Raw genomic sequence first — 13,949 nt, forward strand, 5'->3', positions numbered from 1 at the left:
GCTTTTGGTGTTGCTCAACGTCAATTTACACAGCCGTATTAGTTTTGCGGGGATACCAAATTCAGACATCGCGGCGTAAAGGCAACTCCTTTTCGTGCTGTCGAAAGCAGCTTTAAAATCGACAAAAAGGTGGTGTGTGTCGATCCTCTTTTCTCGGGTCTTTTCCAAGATTTGGCGCATGGTGAATATCTGGTCAGTTGTCGATTTTCCAGGTCTAAAGCCACACTGATAAGGTCCAATCAGTTTGTTGACGGTGGGCTTTAGTCTTTCACACAATACGCTCGATAGAACCTTGTATGCGATATTTAGGAGGCTGATCCCACGGTAATTGGCGCAGATTGTGGGATCTCCCTTTTTATGGATTGGGCAGAGCACACTGAGATTCCAATCGTCAGGCATGCTTTCTTCCGACCATATTCTGCAAAGAAGCTTATGCATGCACCTTATCAGTTCTTCGCCGCCGTATTTGAATAGTTCTGCCGGTAATCTATCGGCCCCCGCTGCTTTGTTGTTCTTCAAGCGGGTAATTGCTATTCGAATTTCTTCATGGTCGGGTAATGGAACATCTGTTCCATCGTCATCGATTGGGGGATCGGGTTCGCCATCTCCTGGTGTTGTACTCTCACTGCCATTCAGCAGGTCGGAGAAGTGTTCCCTCCATAATCCCAGTATGCCCTGGACATCGGTTACCACCTTGGTCTCTACATGAGGATGCTCCGGTCTTGAAACCTTCGTTAAGTCGCTTCATTTTTTCATAAAATTTTCGAGCATTCCCTCTGTCTGCCAGCTTCTCAAGCTCTTCGTACTCACGCATTTCGGCCTCTTTCTTTTTTTGTCTGCAAATGCGTCTCGCTTCCCTCTTCAGCTCTCGGTATCTATCCCATCCCTCACGTGTTGTGGTCGTTTGCAATGTTGCGAGGTAGGCAGTCTGTTTTCTCTCCGCTGCGAGACGGCACTCCTCATCGTACCAGCTTGTTTTTTGTCGTTGCCGAAAACCAATTGTTTCGGCTGCAGCGGTACGCAGTGAGTTTGAGATGCCGTTCCACAGTTCCCTTATACCGAGATGCTGATGAGTGCTCTCAGAGAGCAGGAGTGCAAGTCGAGTAGAGTATTTCGTGGCTGTCTGTTGCGATTGCAGCTTTTCGACGTCGAACCTTCCTTGTGTTTGTTGACGGGCATTCTTTGCTGCACAGAGGCGGGTGCGTATCTTCGCTGCGACCAGATAATGGTCCGAGTCTATATTTGGTCCTCGGAGCGTACGCACGTCTAAAACACAGGAGACATGTCTTCCGTCTATCACAACGTGATCGATTTGGTTCCGCGTGTTTCGATCAGGAGACAGCCAAGTAGCTTGATGTATTTTCTTATGCTGGAATCTGGTACTACAGACGACCATATTTCGGGCCCCAGCGAAGTCGATCAGCCTCAGGCCGTTTGGCGATGTTTCGGCATGGAGGCTGAATTTTCCGACTGTTGTGCCAAAGACACCTTCTTTACCCACCCTGGCGTTAAAATCACCAAGCACGACTTTTACATCGTGGCGGGGGCAGCGCTCATAGGTGCGTTCTAGGCGCTCATAGAAAGCATCTTTGGTCACATCGTCCTTCTCTTCCGTTGGGGCGTGGGCGCAAATCAGCGATATGTTGAAGAACCTCGCTTTGATGCGGATTGTGGCTAGACGTTCATCCACCGGGGTGAATGCCAGGACTCTGCGACGGAGTCTCTCTCCCACCACAAATCCAACACCAAATTTGCGCTCCTTTATATGGCCGCTGTAGTAGATGTCACAAGGACCCACCTTCTTCCGTCCTTGTCCCGTCCATCGCACTTCTTGGATGGCGGTGATGTCAGCCTTAAGTCGTATGAGGACATCAACCAGCTGGGCAGAGGCACCTTCCCAATTAAGGGTCCGGACATTCCAGGTGCATGCCCTTATATCATTATCCTTAAAACGTTTGCAGGGGTCGTCATCAAAAGGGGGGTGTCTCATCCGAGGCTTTCGTAGATTTTTCATTGGGGGGTGTTTTTATGTGGTGGGTCCCAAACCCTACGCACAACCGCATAAGCGGGCTTCGCCTTCTCACTTTAGCTCGCCTTCAAACGGATGTCTGTTGGCTACCCAGAGGATACTTGGTCTAAACCGGAAGTCGTGAGCTGCTTGAACCATGTGGAGAAGAATCGTTTCTGGCCACTCCCAAGTGAGTGACAATCAAAAACTTTCCTCACTTGCTTGAACTTCTACACATGATCCCATCCCCCCATTAAGCCAATTACAAATGCAAATAATTCGGAACTTATCGCATATATGTTGAAAGTGGCCACCTGAGCCTTAAATGTTCCCACTTAATAAATGCTAAATTGTAACTTAGTTCTGTTTAACGATCTTCACTAGAACTATTATATTTTCAATTGAAATTATCGATTAACCGGCAACTGGTATCGTAAGGTCTAAGTGGACCCAACCACCTGCGTGCACGCATTTAAGTAAATAATCTCAGATCATCGTGTACTGTGGTAGATGTCAGACGTACGCGGATTAATCTTTACTAAAAGCAGAGGTACAAGTACCTTGATGTCCAAATGGACCCTCGATACCAATTACATTAGTTTTTAATTTATGTTTATAAATACTAATTGTTTATTCAAGTAGCTTGAAACATTAGCTTCAAAAAATTTAAATGAGGTCGCAATCGGCGAACTTATGAAAGATGAGTTTGAAGTTGAGAGCAATATAGAACCCGGTACAAATGGATTATATGACAATGAATCGGAGAATATTAGTTATTCGGAAGATAATATATTTTTTTAGTGGAGAAAACTCCTCCAATTCAATTAGCTCTTGAAAAGGAAAAGATTATATTGTAAATTCTTTTTTTTTTCTGCCTTTATTTTTTTCTTAATTTTTTTTCAGCCAGATAAGGGTTAAGTCTATTTGCTATTAAAATTAATCAAATTCGAACTATTGCCGCATCAAAAAAGTAATTCCATAGCCAATATCCCATGGAATATTTCGGTGTATTCAGTTTGTATAATAACTCAATCATTACATACACAAAGTTAGGTTAGATATTACAATTTCCCTGACTGAGCCCAAACACGAAAAATAACCAAATATGCACAAAATACTCACACACCAATATTTCCGCAACCTAAAGATTTGTTTTCATTGTTTTAACTGTTTTTAATGATTATGTTACTCCCATTTCCTTCCACATCTGAGCTGTTATTTTGTGCCTTATTGCGCACATACTGTGCATAATCATCAAGCGATTTTGCCATATTTTCTTCAGCTTGCCACGGCACACGCACAACGGCACTCGTGTAGCTCTGAAATGCTTCTTTACCGTCAGCCGCCCGCCCATTGTCTTACTAGTATAAGCCCAGCCACACTATATTCTTTATTGTTAGCGCATTCCTTTGCCATATTCCGCACGCGTGCCGCAAATGCCACAATTGTGTTGCCATCATTCTTATATACTGCAGGCAGCGACAACTGTGCTGATGCACGGTCGGCGGCGCAGCCGACGCATCATTGTTGCATCTCATTTACACAGTCGAATGGCTGATGCGCTCAAGCGGCAGCTGTCGTCTGTCGTCGGCACTCCCTCGCCTGTAGCCGCTGGAAAACTTTGTCTTGTGCTCCCTTCCGGCTCAGGCTGCTGAGAGTGAGCGGTGGATGGGGTGGTGGCGCGCCGTCGTCGCGAATGTGTAGCATTTCTTATGATTCAATGTGCGCAGCAAATAAAAATGTTGAAAGAAGGCAAAATAATGCGATATTATTTTCAACTTCTGTGCAACTTGTGGCACACTTCCGCTGCAGCTAGAAAGCAGTCAGCCGAGCACTAACAACAATAACAATGGCCTTTGCAGAAAATAATACAAAGACTTGGTTTTGGTTTCAAATCTCACAGCATTCTTGCACAATTCCTTGTTTTTGTTATTATTGCGCAATTTTCTGCGTAATATTTTCTCATGTCTTCTTTTTGTAAACCTAATGTGCAGCAATTTTGTTGTTATTGCACTCTTTGTAGTTGCTTGTTTCCTTCCGTTGTAGTTATTCTCTCGGCTGTTATCGTGTGTAGTCTCACAGTAGTTGTAATATCAAAACGTTTTAATAATTGTTGTTGCATTTAAAAATATTTCCCTTGGATTTCTCCTTCATTGCTTACTACACGTTTATCTCTATTCTCAATCAAATTTTATATGTTGTCTATTATAAGATTCTGGAATAAGTTACTAAAATAAGTTTTCGAAAATAATAGACGTCTTCGATTCGCCACTTCTCAGGTCGCTAAGTTCAAGCTCTGTTCCTTCGTCCTAAAACTTATCCCAGTTTTTCTTCTAAAGAAAATAGCATGGATCATTAATAATACAGAATGACTACATATTCAAACTTTCTTTATATAGTATAGTTATTATAATACTGCCAATTAGCACACTCGCGTAAAAACTGTTGCCGGAAATAAATGAAATTTCATCAAGCAATCGTCACTTGTGTTTCTATACAGCAAATTATTTAATAAAGGCTTCGGTTATGGATGAAGTTGACTCCAACACTGTGTAATAATGTGAAGAACTCGTTTTCGACAGCACCAGCTGATACCGCTTTCCTCCACTACTGCTTCTGACGTGGTGTTGTATAAAGGATCTGAGAAAGTTGTTGTTGGCCCGACAGTAAAATTTCATATTCAGTCCACAGTTGAATGAATTCGCTATTAATGCGAATAACCTAATCACAGTCAAAAGAACTTGCGAGTTATGGCAGACAGTCACAGGCATATAATATAAACTTCAGCAGGGAAGAATTAATAAAACACATGTTTTCATAAAGAAAAAACATAAAAACATTTTCGTGGGCTTCATACAATTAAGTATTTATTGTACAATCATTGTAGAATGATTACGACGCAGATCTCCAACTTCAACTTCGCTTTTATTTACTTCCCAAATAATGCAAATGGATTGTTATTGCTGAAACACACTATGCGTAGGATCTCTAAATTTATACTTTGGCGTCACGTTTTTCAAGCTTAATTTTATATTTTTTAATATCGACTACCATCTGGGAAGAACACTTTAACCCTCTCATGCCCGAATTAAAATGGGAGGAGCTAACATTTCTTTAGGGCAGATATGAGGCATTCTCTGGAAAAAAAGCCACTTGAAAAAAGTTCTTTATTTTCTTTGGCAATGATATATCTTATAGTATATGTAAAACCTAAAATAAAAAATATGGTGTTAGGTCTGTGTAACGCGGGGTTGCCATACTGTAAGGGGCCAAAGTTTTTTGTAAAAAAAATTTCGAACCGCCATAACTTTAAAACTAATGAACAGATTTTAAAACACCTTGTGACTTTTTTGTACCGAATTTCTCAAAATTTAAAACTGTGTATCGCAAAAATTTTTAAAATTAATATTTCATAACAAAAAATGAAAAATTTTTTTTTTTTTGAATTTTTAACCCTTCATGCCCCCTTCGATTTTTTTCGAAAAACATGATGAAAAATCATTGAAGTACTTGATTCTGCTGCATATACACGATCCCTTATCGGGCTGTCAAAAGCAGTGACCGACAAAGAGATGGTAGGAGTCGATTTCATATCCTATGATCTTTCCCAGGGTTTTCTTCAAGACAAGACATATTGTACTGAGATTCCAATGGTTGAGATCTCTATATATCTTGGTGCACAAGCTTTGAGTCATTGATCAGAACCCTTTAAAGGGCAATATGCTTTGATACACAGCAACAAAGTGAAGTTCCATTTCTAACTTAAACCACTTTGATTTTGAAAACTTTCGACTCTATTAAAAACATTCCCTCAGTTCACAGTTTTTCCTTTCATTTCGTTAGCTTAACTACTATTAACTCACTCGAAGCAAAAACTTTTTCATAATCGCCATTCTACCAATTTGCCATCAATGCCACCGAGGAGTTAACCAGCCAACAAGCTGCTGTCCATTTAGTATCAATATAACAGTTCCGCGACCAAGTTTTTGAGTGAGTTTCAGTGTTTGCAGCGCGGAAATATTCGCCATCAATATGATTAATTCACTAATCAATTTTCATGCAATTACGAAAACTTTTCTTAAGTACACATCGCCAATAAGTTATATATCTATTTAGTATATACATATATATATGTGTGCGCTTATACGACCTCCGCTGTAGCAGAGTAACCCGCTAGTGGACCTAGTTCAAACATTGACTGTGCGGCAAAAATTAATAATATCTATGTGATAATATAATGAATATAGCTATATGGAATTATTTCAAGAACACACTTTTAGTTCGAATGAAATCGTCCCCTCAATATAACAATAGCGTATAATTTTTTTTGGGTTTTGAGAAAATAGAGTTTAAAGTTTTTGTCAAATCAGAAATGAAGGAAATTTTTGAACATGAAATTATACACCATTTTTTCCAATGACATTTTGACCCACTTTGTGGAAGTAGAATTTTAACCAGACATAGAATCAATGATGGAGATTCTAAATAAGCAATAAAAAATAATGGCGTATGAGCACATACGCTATTGTTATATTGAGGGGACGAAATCACAAACTAATCGATCTACCAGAGCTGATACAATATTCTATATGCGCTACATAGTAAAGAGGCAATGAATTCTTCTATATACCAAAAATTGCTAAGAGAGTATTATAGTTAGTAGTTTTGTTCACATAACGGTTGTTTGTAAGTCATAAAACTAAACGAGTCAGATATAGAGTTATATATACCAAAATGGTCAGGATGACGAGACGAGTTGAAATCCGGATGTCTGTCTGCCCGTCTGTCCGTCCGTCCGTGTAACTTATAACTTGGGTAAAAATTAAGATATCTTAACGAAGCTTGGTACATAAATTCCTTGGCACCCTGAGATTGGTATTGAAATTGGGCGAAATCGGACCATTGCCACGCCCACAAAATGGCGAAACCGAAAACACATAAGGTGTCATAACTAAGCCATAAATAAAGCTATAAAAGTAAAATTTGGTACAAAGGATGGTCCTAGTAAGGGCCATATTTGGACGTAATTTTTTTGATTTTTTGTATATATCTCGCAAACCAATAACGCTATGTATACCAAACTTTCTGCAGTCGGTTCCCTTACGTACCCCACCATACACCATGAAATGGGCGGATAATAACCACGCCCACCTCCCATACAAAGGTTATTTTGGTATATAATATTTTCTTGACACCCTGATAACACGGATAAAAAATGGGAGAAATCGGATTTAGAATTCCTCATGATTCCTTCACTTTATAATGTATTCATTAAAACCCGATGAAGATAGTGGAATAAAATTTTACACAAATACTGTGGCTTCACTTCTAAAAATATTGCCCTCATATGATGATTTTTGTTATTCTATTGAACTTTATGCCGAATATATGGGTCAATTGTGTGTTATCTAAATAAAATCACATCAATAAATTGCGAGAATATGAAATGTTCGGTTGCACCCGAACTTAGCCTTTCCTTACTTACTTGTTTAAACTAAAAATGGTTGTAACGAAAAGAGAGTATCACTAATTAAAGAGAAGACAACTGACAGCTGCGCTGAACTACAGAATTAAGCAACGGCAGCCAACGGGCACGAGTCCGAGCTAAAAGTGTATTCAATGGCTCATGCTTCCCAAAAAGCTGATAGCTGGTTATTTTTGTTTCTTTTGCCGACCAAGTTGAGGTATTATCAGTTATTTGGGATAATGGGAAAAGTTTTCGCAGCTGCTGAACTTGTTGACAACGAACACGAGGCGTGTTCATATACCAAACAAGAACAAGTGAACGAGATTTTGCAACAAAATGTGCGCCATGTAAGCCAGTAAAGCAGCGAATTTTCCACTATCAAGCTCCTTAATGGTCTCATGGTTATGACATTGGTCAGAGTTTCATTGCAAACAGGGTGCACACATAGAGCACCCGCTGGTGCACTTCAACTTGATCCATGTACAATTACGTATATATGCGGTACTACTAATCAATATGCATCAAGTCAGAGTTCGAGAAAATACCTGTTAAGATCTCAGCCTAAATTTTAAATTTCCGTGTAACACAATAAACTAAAGCCTCAATTCCTATGATAAGTAGCTGACAATCCCTGACGAAACAAAACGGTTATTCATAGCGTACCATCCTGTAAAATACACACTGCGTTGGTTTCGCTTAGAATTGCCAACCATTTGGGGAGCAAATCATCCCCGTCTATTTACAATCAGGGCGCTAGTCTACTTTCCTATTTCCCACAGCATCTGCTAGACTGTCGTGGCTTCATAAGCTATCAGCAGTCACCCGTTCTCAACTCCTCCTGATCAACTGAGCTGCGTCTCCTTAATCGTCGAACTAATCAACACTCCCCCAGGAGGTGTTCACACGAACATCTCTATAAGCTCTCACAAACATACATTTGACCGCCAGCGAATCAACCGAGCCGCAGCAGAGGCAACTTTTATTTTATTTTAATTGAGACATAATAGTTTACTGTAAAGTGACAAAACTTAATGAAACTCAACTTCGCGAGCATGAACATCGCTAATGGCAATTCGCATTTTTCCCGTCGAAGTTCTAAAGTCCCGCTTCTTAGCACTTAATGTAGCACGGCATCTCTTAATTATTACATATTCCTTTTTAGTAAACTTGTAAGAAATTAGCTGTAATTGTTTTCCGCATAAGTGATAGTTATATTTCATGTCCTTCAACACTTTTCTTATATTAATTGCAGATTGAAGACGCTATGCTAATGTTCGATAAGCAGACCAATCGGCACCGAGGTAAGTACTTGTAAAAACAACCTGCTGTTGAAACCAAGTTACTAAATAAAGCACTAAGAAGCTCCATTGACATTCCTCCAGGTTAATTTATAATCTACATTTCTAGAATAATTAATCCATAACTTCGACTGATCGATTATTTTAAAATTTTGTTACTTGAGTTTTTGGGAGAAAACCAAATTTCAAGTTTCTGGATATAGGTATTTTTCTAAAACTCATCTGCACGTGATGAATCTGGAATTTAAAACTTAGGTGAGTCATTTACATATGTATGTAAGCTCCTAAAAAATAATAGTTACAGTAAAAATCTGGATTTTAATAAGGATTAAAGATACCATACGAGGGGTGTTTTAATATAGCTTTTTTAATTGTAATATACTCGAAATATTTACAATCCATAAGCATAAACTCATTTTCTCTAGCTAAAGAATGATCCATTTCGAAATTCCCTACTTTTCTAAAGAAAAAACACAGAAAATTCACATTTAATGGGGAATGTTTATTATCATTCGAAAAAATATTATTTGGGATATTTTTTAATAATGATCTCTTTTAAATATTGACCGCGGTTACGTCTCAGATGGTTCATCCGTTCGAACATTTCGACCGGTAACTGGCGAATGACAAGCGTGATGTTTTACGGGAGGTGGGGTTGTCGGCATAGACTTTAGACTTTACAGATCCCTACAGGAAACAGTCTAACGGTGTGATATCACACGCTCTTAGTAGCCAATCGACCGCCCCAAAACGTGAATTTATCTCCTCATCGAGGTGTTCTCTCAATAAATCCATTCATTGATGCGTCTTGTTAAAACCAAATGTCGCCGAGATCACGAGTTATCATGGCGCGATAACAGTCCGAGTTGCTGTTAGCGGCGCCGAATCGACTCCACGGTGTTCGTGTACACTCTCAGCTACGGCTGCTATATTTTCTTCACTGCTTCTTGGACTTGGTCTATCGGTTGAATATTATCCATCCGAATAGCACGCTCAGAAGACCGATTTATTGACTATAAGTTGAGCGAAGCGCGCGAAAGGCATTCTTAAGTGCTGTCTGTTTACCTCTGCTTGTTACTTGTTAAGAATGGATCACTCAAGTTCTTTGTGAGCAGATCTTTTCTTTATTTTCAAGCAAATTTGTTTGAAAGGTTAAATGACCAGACTTCGCTAATTTCTTTCAAAATTAAAAAATAGGGAACTACGCGAACTTATTTTGGCAATAGTTTCCTAGATGGATCAGTATAAAAGGTAACTTCTTTAAATATTAAAATTACTTTAAATCAAGTTACAAATATACATAACTACATTTCCAGGACTGGTTATATATATAAATGTTTGACCTCAGCACGACAGCAGAGTTGATAAATGTGAGTAAGTTGCCCGAATGAGGCAATTTAATTCACCACCGTTCCATTCAGAGCCACCACGAAGTCACAAACGCACGCATTGCAAACACCATTTTCTTTTCATGCCTGTGTACTTTTTACACGCTCTGTTACCTTTTTAAACCCACTTTAATTTGCACTCTTTACAATTTTCTTCAGTACAGTTTGTAGCCCTCCGGTGCCTAGCGCCTAGTGCCTAGTGTTTGGCCTGATGCTTAGCGCTGTGTGGCGGGTAGCCGGTGTTCGTAATGATGGGCTTGTGACCACGGTCAGGTGCTGAGTTTGTTAAATTTTTTAGACCACGTGCAAATAATTGCAAATCTCAACTTGGGAGCATGCCAGCTGGGCTGCTTTTCTAGGCGCTTTAATGACGGCCGCGTTGGCTTATGTAAATAGTGCAAATGTATTTATGCGATGTGTGCATTTTATACATTTTAAGCTGACGGCGACGGCGAAAGCAGCTGCACTTTTCGACATCGTTTCTTTTTTCTTTTTTCATTATTTACCTTTTCTCAACCGCAAACTGTTAATGTTGAATTTGCTTCTATACCAGCGCACTACATTTAGGAAGAAGATACTTTTTCTTAAGTTGTGCACATGAAAAAAATAGTGAAAGTTATTTTTAAGCCAAGATCCAATGAAAATTAAACTCATCTTCACTGTAGCCAGCCACGTTTTTTCTTGTCTCTGCTGATTGTTTTGGAACATTTCACTGGTGTTATAAACGTATTTTATTTTATTAAACAAATTAACAAGGTCTAAGTTTTCTTTGAATTCTTTGGATGACAATTGTTAGAAATTATGTAAAGGCCTCATGTGCAGTCAATGAAGCCACCATAAAGATTTTATGCTTTAAATGAAATTAGTCTTTAACTGCAGCGTTAATACATTCCACTCACGTCAACACCCATTACTTCACCTACTCGGTCATAAAATATTTAAAGGTACATACTTGAACGCTTCATGTTTGACCTAGGCAATTAGCCCAGCGGAGTAGTAACGGAATCAATATTTATACAATTTCGGCCATTTATATACTTTTTGTCCAAACCCTTCCCAAATGCCCAGCTATATATATTTCTTTTGATATCGGTATCAATTCATTGCTACTTTATTGCTTTCTCGTGCTTTCCAACATTTGTGTACAAAATCATCACAAAAATAATGTTTCATTGTTTCACGCAATTTATTCGGAAGAAACACTTTATACTTTCCGTGATTTATGCACTTACTTGTTACGAAATATATAGATGCAGAGTAAATAACGGAACGCTCCTAAACCCAGCAATAACGGTTATTAACTTCTGCCTCTACGGTTTCACCTGCCACGTGCAGGAGATCCAAACGGATAATGCGAAGACTGTCAAATAGACTGTCAAATCATCCGTGTGAAAGTTTCATTTTGCTTATAATGTCTCGCATTGCAATGTGTGCGCCACCCATCAAATGGACTCGCCAGTGTTAATTAAATACTGCTTCTTATGCACATTCGGCATTCCTATAATAAAAACGTTTTGGCGCTTAAGGAAGAATATACACCGCGCATCATTAGGATAGCGTCCCCCAAGCACGCTTGGTTGATAGCAAATATTTTCCATAGTATTTGGGTTAGAGCTGCAAAATATACATACTGTAGACAATTTGCCTTAAAATAAGCTATAAAGGGTCACAATACGATTCTTTATAAAATTTTAATGAACTAAAAACCAAAAAAGTACAAAAATTTGCAAACGAAAATTGTGTCATCAGGATAGCGTCCCTTAACTTCATTTCTTAGAAATAAAAACTTTTCTCATTTGGGCTTTCATAAATAAATGTATTCTCATCTGAAAATATAGGATGATGCCACTGCTTAAAGTGTTAAACGTGTGCCTTTTGAAATGTTCAGCTCCCTTAACCAACCTTTTAGTAGTTGATTTGATCACTTTAATATTATTTTTGAAGTTATACTTCTTATATGACATCGGAAAAGGTTGCGATAATTGTTTAACGCTTCAGTGGAGAGGGAATAGCGTTGAACAACTAACGCGAGAGAGAGAGAGAGTGAATGAGAGTAAAGCAGAGAACTTAAAGCGCTTGCCATGCTTATGCTATTTGAGCAGTGGTCGGCACGAGAGGAATTCTGACTGTGTAGGTGAGCATGAAATAAAGGATACCCAGTGAGAACTCTGTAACCATCCATTTTTAGAATGTTTTCAATATTTTCATAAAACATGAATTTTTGTACTCATTTATTCATTTTAGTTATTTTATTATTTAAACAAATATATTAGATCACAATAGCATTAACTTTTCTGTCTTTAAATAGCTGGAAACCATAAATATAATACATAACATAAAACGACATTCATAAAAGTAAGCATTTCGCGCAGGGCTAAACGATAGAGCGTAAGCGTACGTGTGACTTGAGTCAGCACAATTGTGTTATGCAGTGCCGACCACTGTATTTGAGAATTTCTTGTTTTTGTAGAGCAATGTTTAAATTTTTTATTGGTGACATATTCAAATGTCTACGCATATGTATGCTTGCGCATTATTTTTCTTTCATTTCTTCGAATTCTCAACTACTTTTGGTTTAAATACTCTGCGTTGGCCGTTGAAAAGTTAAGACTATACTTCACAGGATCATTTCTGTAGTCAGTGTTCATTTACTTTCTTTGCAAATCGAAAGTATTAGCACCCGCGATGAGGAGGTATATCGTTTTATCTGACAGCGTGAGGTTTATGAACTTCATTTCTAATTTTGTCTTGTGGCATATTAGAAATGATGTCGGTACTCCTTGCGGGAGATTTCAATGTAAATTTCTCATTGCCAGAAGCTGAACCATTACTGGCATTCCTCAGAGAGTAATTTTCATTAGAAATGATCAATGGAAGAAATGATCCTACGACAAAAGGGGGTACGACTATTGATGCGGTATTCGCGAGAAATATAGATAAAATAGATGTAAGACATTTCATATCGTATTTTAGTTACCATAATCCAATTGTAAATATTATAGATATCAATCCGTCAGAACCCAGAAATGATAATTGATTTGGACTTTGCTTTATAAAATGTGCATAATAAATTTATAAAATGTGAATTTAAGAAAGTGTTGGTCACTCCACCATATTTTTATCCTTTCCCTCTCGCTAGTTTTCTTTCATACATTTCTTGGAATATCACTAAGAAGTATAACTTCTTCCGCGCGTAGGGAATCCACGCACATTTTTTTTCTCCTTTTTGACGGAGGAGTCATGATAATTTGAAGCTTCTCTGAGTATTCACCGCCCACTTGCTTTTTACATCGATGATTATTGCCACATTTGAAATTCTTTTCATAAGCTTATTTATTTCGAAGAAAATTGAAAAATGTTTTTCGATGCCTTCCCACATTTTCTGCAATTTTATGCAAACACATCCACAGATAAAACAATTCTTTTTCCCAAAGTGAACAATAATTAAAAATAATAATAATTAATTAAGCACCACACAAAAATTGGTGTTTGTAGCGTATGGCGTATTGTGCCCTTTTATAGCTTATTTTGAGGCAAATTGTGTAAGGTATGTTATAAAAATTTTGTTGCTCTAACCCAAATACTATGGAAAATATTTGGTATCAACCAAGCATTCTTGGGGAGGGGGGCATAGCGCCTGATCAATATTTTTTTTTTTTTTTTTGAGTAATTAATTAATATTATATTAAATAGTTCAAATGAAAAAGCTCTTAAACTATATAATTGAAGTTTTGCTCATTTATTTTGAATTGGTTCATTTTAATATGTATGTTTCAATTTTTTTAATA

General features: G+C 38.1%; 1 protein-coding gene and 1 pseudogene across 19 annotated transcripts in view; both read left to right on the top strand.

Moving 5' to 3' along the window:
* Rbp6_3 (RNA-binding protein Musashi homolog Rbp6) overlaps positions 1 to 13,949 on the top strand; it is a 436,335-nt gene that overhangs the window by 374,160 nt on the left and 48,226 nt on the right. For all 19 annotated transcript variants that reach the window (XR_008470744.1, XM_054228378.1, XM_054228379.1 and 16 more), the window contains one exon: positions 8,728 to 8,776. Coding sequence is in view for 18 of the 19 variants with exons in the window: in XM_054228378.1 (XP_054084353.1) it covers positions 8,728 to 8,776 (49 nt within the window). In the remaining variant the exon portion in view is untranslated. The remainder of the gene's footprint in view (positions 1 to 8,727; positions 8,777 to 13,949) is intronic.
* LOC114803928 (small nucleolar RNA U3) lies at positions 12,768 to 12,948 on the top strand (annotated as a pseudogene).

This window comes from Zeugodacus cucurbitae, chromosome 4 (assembly GCF_028554725.1).
Source record: "Zeugodacus cucurbitae isolate PBARC_wt_2022May chromosome 4, idZeuCucr1.2, whole genome shotgun sequence".
In the NCBI taxonomy this organism is placed as follows: domain Eukaryota; kingdom Metazoa; phylum Arthropoda; class Insecta; order Diptera; family Tephritidae; genus Zeugodacus; species Zeugodacus cucurbitae.